The sequence below is a fragment of the Malus domestica genome, chromosome 17 (assembly GCF_042453785.1).
Source record: "Malus domestica chromosome 17, GDT2T_hap1".
Lineage (NCBI taxonomy): Eukaryota > Viridiplantae > Streptophyta > Magnoliopsida > Rosales > Rosaceae > Malus > Malus domestica.
This window is the reverse complement of record NC_091677.1, coordinates 5,191,813-5,210,753: the sequence shown is the minus strand read 5'-3', so window position 1 is coordinate 5,210,753 and position 18,941 is coordinate 5,191,813. Positions and strand designations below refer to the sequence as shown.

The 18,941-nt window shown below is 38.7% G+C and overlaps 2 protein-coding genes across 2 annotated transcripts; both read right to left on the bottom strand.

The window, feature by feature from the left end:
- Positions 1 to 3,055: 3,055 nt before the first annotated feature.
- Positions 3,056 to 5,432, bottom strand: LOC103432090 (leucine-rich repeat extensin-like protein 5). Its single transcript, XM_070816907.1, has 2 exons — positions 4,863 to 5,432; positions 3,056 to 4,307 (listed from the first exon to the last, which is right to left on the bottom strand). Exons 1-2 carry the CDS (start codon positions 5,026 to 5,028, stop codon positions 3,301 to 3,303), a joined length of 1,173 nt encoding a protein of 390 aa, XP_070673008.1. The 5' UTR covers positions 5,029 to 5,432; the 3' UTR covers positions 3,056 to 3,300.
- Positions 5,433 to 16,458: 11,026 nt separating this feature from the next.
- On the bottom strand, positions 16,459 to 18,835 carry LOC139193591 (uncharacterized). The gene is made up of 2 exons (XM_070816906.1): positions 18,248 to 18,835; positions 16,459 to 17,616 (listed from the first exon to the last, which is right to left on the bottom strand). Exons 1-2 carry the CDS (start codon positions 18,411 to 18,413, stop codon positions 16,700 to 16,702), a joined length of 1,083 nt encoding a protein of 360 aa, XP_070673007.1. The 5' UTR covers positions 18,414 to 18,835; the 3' UTR covers positions 16,459 to 16,699.
- Positions 18,836 to 18,941: the final 106 nt, after the last annotated feature.

The following is an 18,941-nucleotide window of genomic DNA, read 5'->3' as shown; positions in this document are numbered from 1 at the left end:
TACCAAGGCAATTAGGAACATATATAAAGCTTGTGATGAAAAAAGCAGCAAAACCGAAAATAAAATAATTGTCATGCGATTCTTACGATTTGATCTTGTGTGGCAATTGCATTCTATTTTGGAAGTAAAAAAAAGGACTCTCCAAATCCTCATCTGAAATTTTTGAACTTCGACTATTTTCTTCACTCCCTTGGTCACCACCACCACCATCAGAGGCTTTTAAGTGTTGCCAAACAAGCTTGAAGAACCTCATCAACTTATTCTTCTCCATAAGGGTTAGCCTCCTGATTTTAAATATTACTAGTCGAGAGTCTGAAAAATTTCACAACTCCCCGACTTCATGGTCAAAAATGGAGTTTACTTCAATGCTTGTGAAATCCAAATAGTTTGATATACCTAATTTCGTCAGAAGGTCTATGGCTTTGTCTGCACGAAACAAAACCCTAGGGCCGCAAAGGTAATGCGGAGTCTTTTGGCGTCATGTTGTGCAAGGACTTGAGGCATAGGTGACGGGGTCTCAATGTTGGGTCGTCGTCGTTAAGGAGTTTATTCGTAGCTTTTGGGGAAGGGTTGCAAGAATCCGTTAAGATTTCCTTCCTTTGCAAGGAAGGTTCCAGATAGAGAGAACCGACTTGCAGGCTACAAATTTGCTTGAAGTTGGACTAACAAGTGTGTCTGAGCACGCTAATTTTCATCATACAAACCAAACCAGCGACAAAAAATTCATACAAGAATTAAAACTAATGTTAAACATAGAAATTTAGAATTTTCGCATGAAAAAGTCAGAATTTATAAATTGACATGCACAAATTCCCTTATTTGGATTTATAAACATAAAAATTTAGAATTTCTGCGTGTAAAAAAAACTTGGAATTTGGGGCCTCCAATTCCCAAGTTTAAATTCCATGTAAATAGGTGTCATTTCCTAATTTCTATGATTGAGAGTTTAAAATTAACAAATTACAATCTCAATTCCATTGTTCTTTTAGGTTAACCAAACAAGAAAATTCACAAATTCTGGAAAATAAAATCCCGTCATTTTAAAATTCCTTAGTAATCTTAAATTTCTTCATCCAAACATATATTTGCGAAAGTATAAGAATAAAATGTACTGATTAAGTTAAAATCATAGAAGGTGGCTTAGATTATGCTGATTTTTCTCACCATAGTGGAGAATGATTTTGTGCAAGCAATCCAAAACCCTAAACCCTAGTTACAAAATCATTCTCCGAAACCCTAAGCTTTTATCACCTACTTGGTCGAAATAGGAGTTGAAGTCGATCGAACTCGAATGAAACAGAAAAGTATGGGATACTGCTCATCGTGCTCGACATCAACCTCTATGTCTATGACTGTGACTTGCAGAAGCAACGAGTTAACTCGCTACGAGCCCGAAGAAGATAACCTAATTCTGACGTCGTCGTTCCATACAGATATTTGCCTTCTTTTAATTTGCTGAAATGGTTCATTTCACTGGTCTTTGAACAGCTGCAGATCTGATGTCCCCTTTTACATGGCTCATTTGTGTCTCATTTACTAATATTTCGACACATATTCTTTAACTTAACTAAGAAATAACTCTGTTAAGTTATTTATTTATTTTTTATTTAATATTCAATGCACCCAATTGAGCACAAGGCGAAAGCAACCCAACAATTGTAAACCCACCAAGACCCATTATATATCTTCAATGACTCGCGGTGAAAACCCTTTTGAGAGTAACACCAGATCATAGAATTACAAGACCAAGTCTCTCTCGGTCATATTATCAAACACCTTCTGCACTCTCAATCAACCCATCTCCCCCATCAAAAATCAATTGCATTTCTCTTCCTCTTTCTTTCCGTTTCTGCTTCAACCGAATTCGATTTGTCGCCGTCTTCGTTTTCACTCTCATTAACTCGGCCTATCAGGGTTTGAGAAGAAAAATATGAGTTTCGCAGATGGCATCCAAGCGTATCTTCGTTTTCTCTCTCTCAGTAACTCGGCCTATCATCGTCTTCGTTGTGTCGTATGGGTTTTGGTTATGGATTTTGATCAGGGGGTTTGGTTAGGGATTTTGATATGTGGGTGTTGATCTATGGATTTTGATCTGAAGGAACTAAAAAATTTGCAAAAGGATCCTCCTGTGTTTGATTTTGTTTTTAATTTTTAAATGTCAAATAAAAACTTAACGGTGTTATTTCTCAGATACGAGGCCCATATAGAAAAGTATGACCGACGCGCTTCAGTTTTCTCTAGGGGGACCCATATAATATTCAATAATAATTGATATAATAATATTTTAATCTCTAAATCCATGATTCTCCCCTTTCTTGAATTTTTGAATTTCTGCACTACACTTATTATCTCTTTAATAGAAGTAGAACTTGTCAATACATGTGGATTCATCTCTATTAGAGAGATGATACAAATAATTGTATAAATATTTGGTACAAATAACATTTTTTACAAATTAATCATATGTTATTAACTAATGGGTGATGCTATCTACAAATCCCTGTACTTTTCACATACCCTCTTAATTTTTGACAGTTGGATCAAATGAATTGAAGAAGATCAAAAGACAAAAATCAACAAGAAGTGTGTGGGAGGTAGAAATGGGTGTTTAGAATAATCAAATCGTATTGTATCGTTGTACTCATATTTGTCTATGAACTATACGAATTAATCACTTCACAAGCAATACCTTAAGCTTCCTTGTTTTATGAATGAAACGACTGCTATGTATATGCAGTTATGCACCCTACTTTTGCTTGCTGAAAGCTTTCTTTCATTTGTTTTCCTTATCCTTAGTTTGTTTTGAAGAAGCTCAGGCAACCTCAAATGGATCGATTTTTATTCTTCGTTTGGAGAGTAGTTGAAATGCATACAATTCAAAATTTAAGATATTTTTTTTTCTCTCAAAATTTGGGATATTTTTGTGTATGTTTGGGGCTATGATTTTCAGTTAAATTCTTTTTACATATAAGGAGTCGAATAATATCATAAAAATAGTAGAGCAAAATCACATTACAAATAGGGATTCTTTTCAAAGTAAATAAAAGTCTGTCAGTTGAAGGGAACCCATAGCCTTATTCCAAGTACAATAATTTTGTGCCCACCACATGCTCCTTAGAAAAGCACAAACATACAATGATACAAACCCTACTAATATAAAGCATATATCCATCTGATAATTGCACAACCAACCATACAGTATTTTTTTACATAATAAAAACCTTAAACCAACATGTAAAACACATTATTTGGAAAAATAATTATACATGATTCATAGTTAAATATATTAATTAGTTTAAATCAAGGTGAAGTACTTTGTTTTGAAGAAGCTGCTGGGGGAATTCCGGGGATCCGAGGCACAGGTGGGAGTGGGAAGGGGAGTGGAGGGAGGAATGGGAGGATTGGTGGTGGTGGTGACGGCGATGGAGTCAAACCAGGTATAGGTGGCAGATTGGGAATTGGCAGGTTGGGAATCAATGGTGCTGGACCTGCTGGTGGAGAACCAGGAAGAGGGGGCAAATTAGGGATTAATGGAGCTGGTGGGGGCTGAAATGGATTAGGGATAAGTGGTGGGGGCTGAAGTGGATTAGGGATAAGTGGAGGGGGCTGAAATGGATTAGGGATAAGTGGAGGGGGCTGAAATGGATTAGGGATAATTGGTGGAAATAAAGGTGGAAATATAGCATCTGGATGCGCTACTTCTTTATTATCACCTAGTTGCTCATTCTTTGAAGTTTTGGAGTTGGAGGACACAGATGAAGTTTTTACAGCAACAGGGGGCGAACCTGGAATTCCAGGAAGTCCTGGGAGTCCTGGGACACCAATTGGGATGGGAGGGAGAGGAGGGAGTTGTGGCAGTGGTGGAAGATAAGGGATCCTAGGGACGGGAGGTAGATCAGGAATTGTGGGGTCCACTTGAGAGGGTGATGGGAATTCCAGCTCATCAGTACGAGGGAATGAGAACTTCTGGGAATTTGATTTCTTGGAATTCTGAATGCTGGGTTTGTGGTTGCATAAGGTGGGTTGTTTGAGAGGCTTGAAGGTGAAGAAACCAGCAGAGAATATGTGAGTCCCTTGCTTTCTTGCCTTGAGGTGTAAGGAAGAGGAGGTGGCTGATGAGGCCACAGCACAGTAGGGTTCACTGCTGCTGATTAGTTTCACTGAGCATCCTTCAATTTTCTTGACATGTTTGCTCACCGAGAATGGCAGAAGGACTTTGAATTGTCCATGGCTATTTGTTTTCACTTGTGCCTTGAAACTTTGTTCTGTTGAACTCCCATCTTTGCATTCCACACCAACAGAAGCCCCTGCACAAGAACCCAACAAGGTTATTGATATTTTCAAAAATGCATCCACAACATGTTTGTACGTTTTGTTGGACTCACAATGAAATCGCCACGTTATTGATGACTTATTTACTAGAAGACAATGATATCGACATATACAAATTAATGAAATATCCTCTATTTTTCTTTAAGAGAAATAATAAATGTTGGAAAGAAATTGTGATTGAAAGAAGAATCCTACCGCCAAGGAGAGATTTTGTTGTAATTGATTTATGTTATTTACTTTTCCTAGTTGTATGGTTGACTAATAGGAAATATCTGTATAAAGGTTTTACAATCAGAAGTAATGAAATTATTCTGGCCAATTCTATTTCTCAGTCAATTTACCAGATTTTACATTTCTCCTTTTGTACACCTTTGTTTATTTTTTTCATTTGATTTTTCTTTGATTTATTCAAATTTAAAGATCAAAAATAAAAATGAGAGTATGCACGAGCAGAGAAGGGCCGGACTACAATACAAAAAGAAATTTGATTATGAACTTGTTGAAACTTGAAAATTTGAGATGAATTTTACCTGAAATGAAATGGCTGGTATGTGAGAAATCCTCTTGGAAACATGTGTTACAGTAGACAGTGCCTACAACAACTGCGGAAAGATGGTTCTTCTCATGGCTAGCCTCTGAAGGAGTATGAAATGTGAGAGTAGCAACCAGAAAGATAACTGTAAGAAACTGAGACATGGTTTTAGAGTCTATCTATCCCCCCCCCCCTCTGAGAAGTTCTGATATTCTCGACTCTAAAAATAGGTTGATATAGGCTGCCTTTGATATCAATCGCCGAGGGCTTTTAACTAATATAAATATTCTGCAGAATTATACACTTTATTAGGCATAAAAAGGGATATGCTCGGTTGTTTATTACAATTCACGACACGTACGTAAAATTAACTGTGATTGGAAGATAAAAAAGAAACGACTATTTTCGAATTTTATAGCCCGGGATCCATCGAGCTTCATTATTTCACTCATGAAAAACAGTCAACTGCAAACTAGAAGAAGTAAATGTAACTAGGTTTCGTTTCCTACCACCGAACCATACAAGAAAAAAAGGTAATAATTGTGATGGTGGGGAAGTAGATAGAAAAGATGCCCCTAATTTTTGTTTTGCTGGTGTTTTGTTTATTTTATATTTTATTGAGGTTGTTTCTTTGTGGTGTACGAATGCCAAACAGAATAGTTGGGTCCCTGTTGGTTCACGAGACAAGTGGAGTGGCCACAAATTTCACGAGTCTAAAGCTGTACACTACCAAGTCAAGAGTCATCTGCAGGTTGGTTTGAAACCTTGAATACATATATACTCTTGTTTTTGTTTTAATGCAAGCCGTATTTAGGACATGGAGTTTCGAACACAAAATATATATATACTCTTGTTTTTGTTTTAATGCAAGCCGTATTTAGGACATGGAGTTTCGAACACAAAACTTCGAATGTAAGATAAACGGTAGTTCTTAACCACCAGAGTGTTGGATTCCAATTGTCATTCTCCTTAACTCATGTTCTTAGTAATTTTTGTGCAATTTATTAATAAACTTATTCCTATATATTGCATAGAAATACAAGCGATAAAATGGTATGTGATAATTTGTTCGAAGTGCTATATACGTGATAGGAATAACGAATTGAAGCGAAGCTTAATTGGTGTAATTTATTAATAAACTTTTAGGTTTAATATGACTCACTATTAACATCACCAATGTTGCTCAACTTAACCACTTATTATTAAAAGCTTCGGTGATATTATGAATGAAATCTTTCATAAATAAATGGTATATTTTGTTACATGGGACTAATTCTCCATCATTTATGTTACCTTTGCAGCCTTTGCTAAGTGTATAAGCTCAAGAAACTCGTTAAAACTACAAAAAATCCAAATTGGTTATGGTTGTACGTACGTTACACGTATATGAAAGGACGTCAAATATATTTGCAGCAGCACCCAATACCTTTGAGTTATTACAAAGGAGACCCAGATAAAACTTTAACTTGCCGGATGAAACAATGCCAGTGCAAACAAAACCAAACTAGGCCATTTACGCCTATGGTCCCCAAATCATATGAAGTTTGTCGTCTACCTATATTATATCAGGTGGATTAGTAACATTACGTTGCCCATAAAAATTTATCCTAATTTATTTGTATTGACTTTGATCTCCTTGATGTGGTGCCGAATCTGATGGAAAATATATATCCTCTTTGTGGGTTTTGCAGAAGTACAGACTTAATTAACAACCGAGGAGTCCAACCGGCCTCTGCCGGGAGTGGCCAAAGGGCACCCCATTTCTACAGGGACTATTGGCAGCAACAACAGCAGCTCGAAGGTGCAAGCAATGGTGGAGTAAGAGTTGGAGTTGGGTCTTCAAACGGTGGCGGTAGAAGCAGGGACATTTCGAACAAGAAAGCAAAGACAAGTCGGTAATTATGTGGTTATAGATGATCTGCCGGCATATTTATATTTTGTTGGTGTGCCCAAATATGGGCATGGCCTATAAGGTCTTTCTATTTTGGTCAGTTGTACTCTTTATTTGGGAAGTGATGTAGTACTTAAAATGCAAACAGTTCAACATTTATATACTTTTGTTATGCATGAGACGGTGATTTGTAGTTAAGGATGAGAATGTCATGTTTATTGATTTGTTTATCTTTATTTTTTTACAAATTCATATAGCTGTCATGTTAGAAATTGCATTTAAAAAAAAATGATAATTAAAGGTTGAGCCATGGCGGGAATACATAGCCACGTTTCGTTTATTATCTTTCAGACTTACTCTCACGTCTGGTAAAGATGAAATAGGTAGCATATGAATTAAGAACAAGAAACACAAAGAACTTATTATATTGAGATAAGTTTCATATTAGAATCATCAGTACACGTATGAAACAGTTTACATCAGAAAAAGAAAAACAAAAATTGGCTGAAAGTGCTAAACGGTAGAAAGGAGCAAAACAAAACTAACCTCGATTTGTGTTATAGTGCTAAACGCTCAATCCCATCCCTCTTCATAAGTATACTTTTACATGCTTCCAAATTGTCTTGATCATAGTCTACCATGGCAATGGCATATAAAATAATTATACTCGAGAAGATGACATAAGTTCTCAGCATACTGAAGATATATTGTTTTTGAGACCTAGGAAAAACTACATCGTATAATTAATCTTGGCAACAGCATTCAGTGAATGCTAATGTAGGCTACCCGTAAATTTCATTTCATAAGCACAAAGAAGTGAAAGCTATTATAATGACGTCCTATCTAAAGAAAGGAAGACAAAAATGAAGTGACCAGCAGCAAAGAGTGCTTTTTGTTGCCCACAAGCAGATGGAGTGTTAAGAGGTATTCTATACTGATTCAACCACTGGTGTGTGAAGTTTCCTAGATTTCACGTCTGCAAACCTGGATTTAGCGAAGTAGGTTAAGGCAGTGTACTTCACCATCTGTTAGAGTTAGTGTCTTAATTATTGTAACAAATTAATATATGTGTATAAACCTCTAAAGAAATGAGAATCGGTGAGTGTGATAGCCCAGTAAAATAAAGCACCAGCCAACTTGGAGAGAGAAAAAAAAATCCCGAGCAATTCACCCAGCCAAAAGCAGAGCATGCACTTTGCTTTGCTCGCTCTTCCTCTATCAGACCAGTTCACCGACTGGTTGGACATCCCCAGTTTTTCAGATTTTGTTCTTTCATTTTCATTCCATGAATCAATCAATATCACCAATCAAAAGCTAATAGTTTAACACCATATGCACCCAAGTTTGAATCCCTCTCCGAATTTGTTGTAAAACAAAAGTTTCCAGAAAATTAAGAGCAATCATACCAAGGCAATTAGGAACATATATAAAGCTTGTGATGAAAAAAGCAGCAAAACCAAACATAAAATAATTGTCATGCGATTCTTACGATTTGATCTTGTGTGGCAATTGCATTATGTTTTGGAAGTCAACAAAAGGACTCTCCAAATCCTCATCTGAAATTTTTGAACTTCGACTAGTTTCTTCACTCCCCTGGTCACCACCACCATCATCAGAGGTTTCCAAGTGTTGCCAAACAAGCTTGAAGAACCTCATCAACTTATTCTTCTCCATAAGGGTTAGCGACCTGACTTTAAATACCGCTAGTCAAGAGTCTGGAAAATTCCACAACTCCCCGACATCATCGTTGTGAAGTTTCAGATTCTCATTCACTTTCAAGTATACTTTACAAGGGATTTTATATACTAAGGGGTCTACAGGGTAAAGAGAGTTGGTAGCAGCTATACAGTATAATAAAATACAAAACCCTAAACCCCCTAAACCCTAACTGTCTACACTCCCCCGCAAACTTGGCGCCGGAGAGGAGACAAGTTTGGAACACAAGGACTGGAAACGCGTCTTCGACAGGCCTTTTGTAAAGAGATCAGCCAGTTGCGAAATAGAAGGAAGAAAGTGAACACGGTGAGTCCCTGAAGCAACACGTTTCCGGACGAAATGATAATCTAAAGCGATGTGTTTTGTGCGGGCATGAAAGACCGGATTAGCAGCCATATATGTGGCACTCAAATTGTCACAATGCATCACTGTGGGCTCAGAGACGGAAACACAGAGGTCACGCAAAAGACCCATTATCCAAATAGAATCAGCGCATGCAAAGGCAAGTGCCCGATACTCCGCTTCGGCACTAGATCGAGATACCGTCCATTGTTTCTTTGCACACCAAGAAATCAGATTGTCACCAAGAAAAATACAAAAGCCAGTGGTGGAACGACGTGTGTCAGGGCACCCTGCCCAGTCTGCATCTGAATAGGTGATGAGATGAAACGGTTGTGAAAAGGAAGTCAACCGAAGTCCCATACCCAAGCTGCCTTTAAGGTAACGCAATATACGTTTAACAACCTCTAAGTGAGCAGTAGTGGGACGACCCATAAACTGAGAGACATGCTGCACGGCAAAGGAAATATCTGGCCAAGTTAGGGTAAGATACTGCAAAGAACCCACAAGCTGCCTATAAATAGAAGGATCCGTAAGGGCAGTACCAGTGTGTGCAGAGAGATGAGTCTTGGCTGCTATGGGTGTGGAACAAGGTTTACACCCTAATAAGTCACCACGTTGTAATAACTCCAAAGTATATTTGTTTTGAGACAAGTGAATACCATTGGATAAATAAGAGACCTCTATGCCAAGGAAATAGTGCAGTTTGCCGAGATCCTTGAGCTCAAACTCAGTGCTCAGAGTTTGAATAAATGATTGAATCAACGGAGGGGAGTTACCCGTCAAAACGATGTCATCCACATATAGAAGAAAAACAAGGATAGTGGAGCCACGATGATATGTAAACATTGAGCTATCTGCCCGACTTTGGATAAAACCTGTCTGAATGAGAAAGGTGTTGAGGCGTTGAAACCAAGCTCGAGGAGCTTGTTTAAGACTGTAGATGGCTTTCCGAAGCTTACAGACATAGTTGGGACGATTGGGATCAACAAAGCCAGGTGGTTGGGTCATATAAACCTCTTCCATAAGTGAACCATGGAGAAAGGCGTTCTTGACGTTGAGTTGACGTATCGACCAATCGAGAGACACGGCAAGGCTGAGCACGGTTCGAATGGTGGTAGGCTTCACAACGGGACTGAAGGTCTCTGTGAAATCAACCCCAGGCTGTTGATGGAAGCCTTTGGCGACAAGACGTGCCTTGTGACGCTCGATCGAGCCATCAGAATGGCACTTGATTTTGAACACCCATTTACAGCCGACAACGTTAGCATGAGGAACATGAGGGGTTAAGGTCCATGTGCCTTGTTTAAGCAGTGCATTGAACTCATCCAACATAGCCTGGCGCCACTGAGGGGATCAGGATGCCTGTGTAAAACAAGTGGGCTCCGCATCTTGTTCAACGAGGGTGGTCATCGCAGATGGAAGAGGATGACGACTAGCAAAGTAGGCCTTCGTTTTGGGTTTGAAAATCCCTGACTTAGACCGTGTGTGAGGTCCTGAGGAAGGAGGAGGAGCCACGCCACTAGCTGGCAACTGAGAGACATGTGGATAGGAGTGAGGTGGTTGAGATGTAGTAGGGATAGACGCAGGAATAGGTGCAAGCAGGTTGACAGGTGGGAGTTCCAGATTTTGAGGGATAGTCACGGGGGTTGCAGGCAGCATGGGTGCCAGGTTATGAGCTGGCAAGGAAGGTTCACGTGAAGGGCAGGGTTGCTGCGGGATTGTAGGGGAGACTGACACAGGAACAGTGGCAGAAGTGGTGGTATGGGTGAGATCCTGATTTTGAGGCATAGGCACGGGTGGTTGGTGGAGAAGAGGGGTAGGTACGGGGTGAATGGGAACAAATACCAAGTCTGATTCAGGCGCAGAAGGTGATGCCATAGAGGAGTGGAAAGGAAAATCATGCTCATTGAATTTAACATGACGAGACAGATATACACGTCCAGTTGAGGGATGAAGACAACGATAGCCTTTATATTGGTCACTGTAGCCAAGGAAAACACATGACAAGGATCGGGGTTGGAGTTTGTAAGTTGCATAATCACCAAGGTATGGAAAGCAAGCACACCCAAACGTGCGCAAAGCCATGTAATCAGGATCCCGGCCAAACAAAGAGTGAAACGGAGAGGTCCACTTGAGAATAGGAGTGGGTAGCCGATTAATTATATAAACAGCAGTGCAGAGTGCCTCAGCCCAAAATTTATGTGGAAGATTGGCAGCAAGTAACAGGGTGCGTCCCATTTCTGAGATATAACGATGCTTGCGTTCTGCAAGTCCATTTTGCTGTGGGGTATGAGGACAGGAGAATCTATGGTGAATCCCTTTTCGCGCACACAATTGACGAAAGGACAAATTATCATATTCTTTACCCCCATCACTTTGGAGTATTTTAACCATTGTTGAAAACTGATTAGAGATGAGAGTTATAAAATTGGAAAAATGAAGAAAGACCTCAGATTTCTTACGCATGGGATAAATCCATGTGTACCGTGTGTAATCATCTGTAAACAAAACATAATAACGAAAGCCCGACACCGATAGAATAGGAGACATCCAAACATCAGTATGTATTAATTCAAAAGGAGACAGTGAATAATGTTCTGAAGGTGTAAATGCGAGGCGATGGGATTTGGCCAACGCACAGTGATTACAAAAATCTTTGGGGGAGACAGCAAAGGACGAGCCTAATACATTACTAGAGGCTAATACATTAAGAACTTGACGGGATGGATGCCCAAGACGACTATGCCAGAGGGAGGGTGAAGCAAAAGTGGAAACAAAGGCATTTTTGGTAGTAGAACCAGTGCTAGGAGCAAGACCAAGCTTGAGGGGATAAAGAACATCCTCACATGGGCCCTGAAAAAGAACAACACCCGTTTTTAAGTCACGGACAACAAAACCCCACGGAAAGAACAAGAGACTAACAAGATTATCACGTGTAAACTTAGCAACCGACAATAAATTTTTCCGAATTGCTGGAACATGCAAAACTTAGGATAACCGAAAAATGAAGGGCCCGGACTTAAAAGAAAGATTACCAGTGTGCGCAATAGGGAGGGTCTCACCATTACCCACAGTAACTTTGTCATTAGAAGCATACCGAGTAAGCGAAGAGAGGAATTGAGGGTCACTGGTCATATGGTAAGTGGCACCAGTATCCGGATACCATGTAGGATCGGAGGGAGAAGCAACATGCATGCCAGCAAAAGCTCGAGAGATATCATCATCGGAGCGAGTCGCGCGGGGGCACAAGGCAGCTATGTGACCAAACTGATTGCATGCCCAACACTGAGGACCACGAGGAGTAGGTCTTGGACCAAGGATACCAGGCCGGTGTTGAGCAGTACGTGGACCATATCGGCCAGCACCGCCATGCACGGTAAAACGGCCACCTCCATGATTACGGGGATGCCGATTGCCATTGGAAGTGCCATTATGGCGAGAAGGCAGACTAGCACGCCCCTGAGAGGGAGAACCACCAGAGCTACGGGCGGAGTAGAGAGCGGAGGGAGCTAAAGTAGCTTGAGTCATGGCATGCTTGGATTCATAAACCAGAAGACGAGCACGCGAGTCGTTAAAGGACGGTAGAGGAGGAAAGTTGGTCAGTGCCAAGACAAGAATCTCATATTCAGACCCCAAGCCATTAAGTACATAAGTCACCAAATCATCATTCTGAACTGGTTGGCCAATAGAAGCCAATTGATCTGCCAAATGTTTGGCAAGACCCAGATATTCGGAGATCGTCTTGGTACCTTTTTGAAGAGACAGCAGCTGAAACCGAGTATGAGTAGAGTTGGCAAGAGATTGTTGAGAAAAATTTTGACGAAGATGTTCCCAGATCTCACGAGAAGTAGATAGCCCGACGGTCAACGAGAGAACAGGCTCAGTAAGGGTAGCACGTAACATGCTGACAAGGGTCTGATCAGTCTGGTACCATACCAGGTAATCGGGGTTAGGGACGCTAGTAGTGATAGGAGGCACCACTGTGGAGGAGGCGGAATCAGCAGAGGTATTTGGGGAAGGTGCTTGAGTTGTGGTGGTGATAAAGAGAGGAGAGCAAGGGTGGGATCCATCTACAAAATGCCAAAAGTTTTGGCCAATCAAGAATGGTTTAACTTGGCTTTCCCATGGTAAGTAATTAGATTCAGAAAGTTTGACAGAAACAAGAGTAGAGATATTAGGAATGGAAGAGGGAGGAAAGGAAGTAGCAGAAGCCATGGAAAAGAAAAAGGAGGGATCATAGGCTCTATACCATGTGAAGTTTCAGATTCTCATTCACTTTCAAGTATACTTTACAAGGGATTTTATATACTAAGGGGTCTACATGGTAAAGAGAGTTGGTAGCAGCTATACAGTATAATAAAATACAAAACCCTAAACCCCATAAACCCTAATTGTCTACAATCATCAAAAATGGAGTTTACTTCAATGCATGTGAAATCCACATAGTTTGATATACTTGATTTCGTCAGAAGGTATATGGCTTTGTCTGCACGAAACAAAACCCTAGGGCCGCTAAGGTAATGCGGAGTCTTTTGGCGTCATGTTGTGCAAGGACTTGAGGGGCATAGGTGACGGCGTCTCAATGTTGAACCGTCGTCGTTAAGGAGTTTATTCGTAGCTTTTGGGGAAGGGTTGCAAGAATCCGTTAAGATTTCCTTCCTTTGCAAGGAAGGTTCCAGATAGAGAGAACGGACTTGCAGACTACAAATTTGCTTGAAGTTGGACTAACAAGTATGTCTGAGCACGCTAATTTTCATCATACAAACCAAACCAACGACAAAAAATTTATACGAGAATTAATAGAGGTGTATTCAATTGGGAATTTGAGAGATTTTAATGGATTTTTACGGAGTTTAACTGATTTGTAGAGATTCTATTTAAAATTTTAATTCATTTCTCTCAAAATCTTATGGGAAGAGATGAGATTTATGGATGCTTAAAATACACTACAAAATCTCTCCAATTCCCTCTAATTCCTCAACTTTTCCAAATTCTCTAAATTCTACTTCTAATTGAATATACCTAGAATATTATAAACTTCTTTAAAATTCTAATTGAATACATCCGGATTTTTAAAGATTTTAATAAACTATCCTAAAACCCTGATTGAATACACATTGAATTTCAGAGAATCACTTAAAATCCTGATTAAATACCCTTAGATTCATTAAAATAATTAAAATCCCTCAAAATTCCAATTGAATACACCCCTTAAAACTTAATGTTAAACATAGAAATTTAGAATTTTCGCATGAAAAAAGTAAGAATTTATAAATTGACATGCACCAATTCCCTTATTTGGATTTATAAACATAAAAATTTAGAATTTCTGTGTGAAAAAAAAAACTTGGAATTTGGGGCCTCCAATTCCCAAGTTTAAATTCCATGTAAATAGGTGTCATTTCCCAATTTCTATAATTGAGAGTTTAAAATTAACAAATTTCATTCTCAATTCCATTGTTCTTTTAGGTTAACGAAACAAGAAAATTCACAAATTCTAGTAAATAAAATCCCGTCATTTCAATTTGCGTCATTTTAAAATTTCTTAGTAATCTTAAATTTCTTCATCCAAACATATATTTGCGAAAATATAAGAATAAAATGTACTGATTAAGTTAAAATCATAGAAGGTGGCTCAGATTATGGTGATTTTTCTCCCCATAGTGGAGAATGATTTTGTGCAAGCAGTCCAAAAACCTAAACCCTAGTTACAAAATCATTCTCCGAAACCCAAAACACTAAACCCTAAGCTTTTATCACCTACTTGGTCGAAATAAGAGTTGAAGTCGATCGAACTTGAATGAAACAGAAAGGTATGTGATACGGCTCGTCATGCTCGACATCAACCTTTATGTCTATGACTGTGACTTGCAGAAGTAGCGAGTTAACTCGCTACGAGCCCAAAGAAGATGACCTAATTCTGACGTTGTCGTTACGTACAGATATTTGCCTTCTTTTAATTTGTTGAAATGGTTCATTTCATTGGTCTTTTAACAGCTGCAGATCTGCTGTTCAGTTTTACATGTCTTATTTGTGTCTTGTTTACTAATATTTCGACACATATTCTTTAACTTAACTAAGAAATAACTCTGTTAAGTTATTTATTTATTTTTATTTAATATTCAATGCGCCCAATTGAGCACAAGGCGAAAGCAACCCAACAATTGTAAACTCATCAAGACCCATTATACATCTTCAATGACTCACGGTGAAGACCCTTTTGAGAGTAACACCAGATCATAGAATTACAAGACCAAGTCTCTCTCAGTCATATTATCAAACACCTTCTGCACTCTCAATCAACCCATCTCCCCCATCAAAAATCAATTGCATTTCCCTTCCTCTTTCTTTCCGTTTCCGCTTCAACCGAATTCGATTTGTCGCCGTCTTCGTTTTCACTCTCATTAACTCGGCCTATTAGGGTTTGAGAAGAAAAATATGAGTTTCGCAGATGGCATCCAAGCGTATCTTCGTTTTCTCTCTCAGTAACTCGGCCTATCGTCGTCTTCGTTGTGTCGCATGGGTTTTGGTTATGGATTTTGATCTGGGGGTTTTGGTTAGGGATTTTGATATGTGGGTGTTGATCTAAGGATTTTGATACGAAGGAACTCAAAAATTTGCAGAAGGATCCTCCTGTGTTTGATTTTGTTTTTAATTTTTAAATGTCAAATAAAAAATTAACGGTGTTATTTCTCATATAAGTTAGAGGATATGTGTCAAAATATTAGTAAACTAGACACAAAGGAGACACGTAAAAGGGGACAGCGAATCTGCATATTCTCTCTAAGGGGCCCATATAGAAAAGCATGACCGACGCGCTTCAGTTTTCTCTAGGGGACCGATATAATATTCAATAATAATTGATATAATAATATTTTAATCTCTAAATCCATGATTCTCCTTTTTCTTGAAATTTTGAATTTTTGCGCTACACTTATTATCTCTTTAATAGAAGTAGAACATGTCAATAAATGTGGATTCGTCTCTATTAGAGAGATGATACAAAATAATTGTATAAATATTTGGAAAAAATAACATTTTTCACAAATTAATCATATGCTATTAACTAATGGGTGATGCTATCTACAAATCCCTGTACTTTTCACATACCCTCTTAATTTTTGACAGTTGGATCAAATGAATTGAAGAAAATCAAAAGACAAAATCAACAAAAAGTGTATGGGAGGTAAAAATGGGTGTTTAGAATAATCAAATCGTATTGTATCGTTGTACTCATATTTGTCTATGAACTATACGAATTAATCACTTCACAGGCAATACCTTAAGCTTCCCTGTTTTATGAATGAAACGACTGCTATGTATATGCAGTTATGCACCCTACTCTTGCTTGCTGAAAGCTTTCTTTCATTTGTTTTCCTTATCCTTAGTTTGTTTTGAAGAAGCTCAGGCAACCTCAAATGGATCGATTTTTATTCTTCATTTGGAGAGTGGTTGAAATGCATACAATTCAAAATTTAAGATATTTTTTTTCTCTCAAAATTTGTGATATTTTTGTGTATGTATGGGGCTATAATTTTCAATTAAATTCTTTTTACAATAAGGAGTCGAATAATATCATAAAAATAGTATAGCAAAATCACATTATAATAGGGATTCTTTTCAAAGTAAATAAAAGTCTGTCAGATGAAGGGAACCCATAGCCTTATTCCAAGTACAATAATTTTGTGTCCACCACATGCTCCTTACAAAAGCACAAACATACAATGATACAAACCCTACTAATATAAAGCGTATATCCTTCTGATAATTGCACAACCAACCATACAGTATCTTTTACATAATAAAAACCTTAAACCAACATGTAAAACACATTATTTGGAAAAATAATTATACATGATTCATAGTTAAATATATTATAGTTTAAATCAAGGTGAAGTACTTTGTTTTGAAGAAGCTGCTGGGGGAATTCCGGGGATCCGAGGCACAGGTGGGAGTGGGACGGGGAGTGGAGGGAGGAATGGGATGATTGGTGGTGGTGGTGACGGCGATGGAGTCAAACCAGATATAGGTGGCAGGTTGGGAATTGGCAGGTTGGGAATCAATGGTGCTGGACCTGCTGGTGGAGAACCAGGAAGAGGGGGCAAATTAGGGATTAATGGAGCTGGTGGGGGCTGAAGTGGATTAGGGATAATTGGTGGAAATAAAGGTGGAAATATATCATCTGGATGCGCTACTTCTTTATTATCACCTAGTTGCTCATTCTTTGAAGTTTTGGAGTTGGAGGACACAGATGAAGTTTTTACAGCAACAGGGGGCGAACCTGGAATTCCAGGAAGTCCTGGGAGTCCTGGGACACCAATTGGGATGGGAGGGAGAGGAGGGAGTTGTGGCAGTGGTGGAAGATAAGGGATCTTAGGGACGGGAGGTAGATCAGGAATTGTGGGGTCCACTTGAGAGGGTGATGGGAATTCCAGCTCATCAGTACGAGGGAATGAGAACTTCTGGGAATTTAATTTCTTGGAATTCTGAATGCTGGGTTTCTGGTTGCATAAGGTGGGTTGTTTGAGAGGCTTGAAGGTGAAGAAACCAGCAGAGAATATGTGAGTCCCTTGCTTTCTTGCCTTGAGGTGTAAGGAAGAGGAGGTGGCTGATGAGGCCACAGCACAGTAGGGTTCACTGCTGCTGATTAGTTTCACTGAGCATCCTTCAATTTTCTTGACATGTTTGCTCACCGAGAATGGCAGAAGGACTTTGAATTGTCCATGGCTATTTGTTTTCACTTGTGCCTTGAAACTTTGTTCTGTTGAACTCCCATCTTTGCATTCCACACCAACAGAAGCCCCTGCACAAGAACCCAACAAGGTTATTGATATTTTCGAAAATGCATCCACAACATGTCTGTACGTTTTGTTGGACTCACAATGAAATAGCCACGTTATTGATGACATATTTACTGGACGACAATGATATCGACATATACAAATTAATGAAATATCCTCCATTTTTCTTTAAGAGAAATAATAAATGTTGGAAAGAAATTGTGATTGAATGCAGAATCCTACCGCCAAGGAGAGATTTTGCTGTAATTGATTTATGTTATTTACTTTTCCTAGTTGTATAGTTGACTCATAGGAAATATCTGTATAAAGGTTTTACAATCAGAAGTAATGAAATTATTCTGGCCAATTCTATTTCTTAGTCACCTCTCCCAGACCCTGCTTAAAGCGGGAGCCTTGTGCACTGGGTACGAACTTTTTTTAATTCTATTTCTTAGTCAATTTACCAGATTTTACATTTCTCCTTTTGTACACCTTTGTTTATTTTTGTTCTTTTGATTTTTCTTTGATTTATTCAAATTTAAAGATCAAAAATAGAAATGAGAGTATGCAAGAGGAGAGAAGGGCCGGACTACAATACAAAAAGAAATTTGATTATGAACTTGTTGAAACTTGAAAATTTGAGATGAAGTTTACCTGAAATGAAATGGCTGGTATGTGAGAAATCCTCTTGGAAACATGTGTCACAGTAGACAGTGCCTACAACAACTGCAGAAGGATGGTTCTTCTCATGGCTAGCCTCTGAAGGAGTATGAAATGTGAGAGTAGCAACCAGAAATATAACTGTAAGAAACCAATACATGGTTTTAGAGCCTATCTATCCCCCCTCTGTGAAGTTCTGATATTCTCGACTCTAAAAATAAGTTGATATAGGCTGCCTTTTATATCAATCGCTGAGAGCTTATAACTAATATAAATATTCTGTAGGATTATACACTTTATTAGGCATAAAAATGGATATGCTCGGCTCTTTATTACAATTCACGACACGTACGCAAAATTAACTCATCAAATTAACTGTGATTGGAAGATAAAAAAGAAACGACTATTTTCGAATTTTATAGCCCCGGTTCCATCGAGCTTCATTATTTCACTCATGGAAAAACAGTCAACTGCAAACTAGAAGAAGTAAATGTAGCTAGGTTTCGTTTCCTGCTCCCGAACCATACAAGAAAAAAAGGTAATAATTGTGATGGTGGGGAAGTAGATAGAAAAGATGCCCCTAATTTTTGTTTTGCTGGTGTTTTGTTTATTTTATATTTATTGAGGTTGTTTCTTTGTGGTGTACGAATGCCAAACAGAATAGTTGGGTCCCCGTTGGTTCACGAGA

Coding starts and splice junctions, on each gene's coding strand:
- LOC139193591 (XM_070816906.1), bottom strand. CDS start 18,413: ATGTATTGGTTTCTTACAGTTATATTTCTGGTTGCTACTCTCACATTT. Junction 17,617..18,247: donor TACCAGCCATTTCATTTCAG/GTAAACTTCATC, acceptor GTTCTTGTGCAG/GGGCTTCTGTTGGTGTGGAA.
- LOC103432090 (XM_070816907.1), bottom strand. CDS start 5,028: ATGTCTCAGTTTCTTACAGTTATCTTTCTGGTTGCTACTCTCACATTT. Junction 4,308..4,862: donor TACCAGCCATTTCATTTCAG/GTAAAATTCATC, acceptor GTTCTTGTGCAG/GGGCTTCTGTTGGTGTGGAA.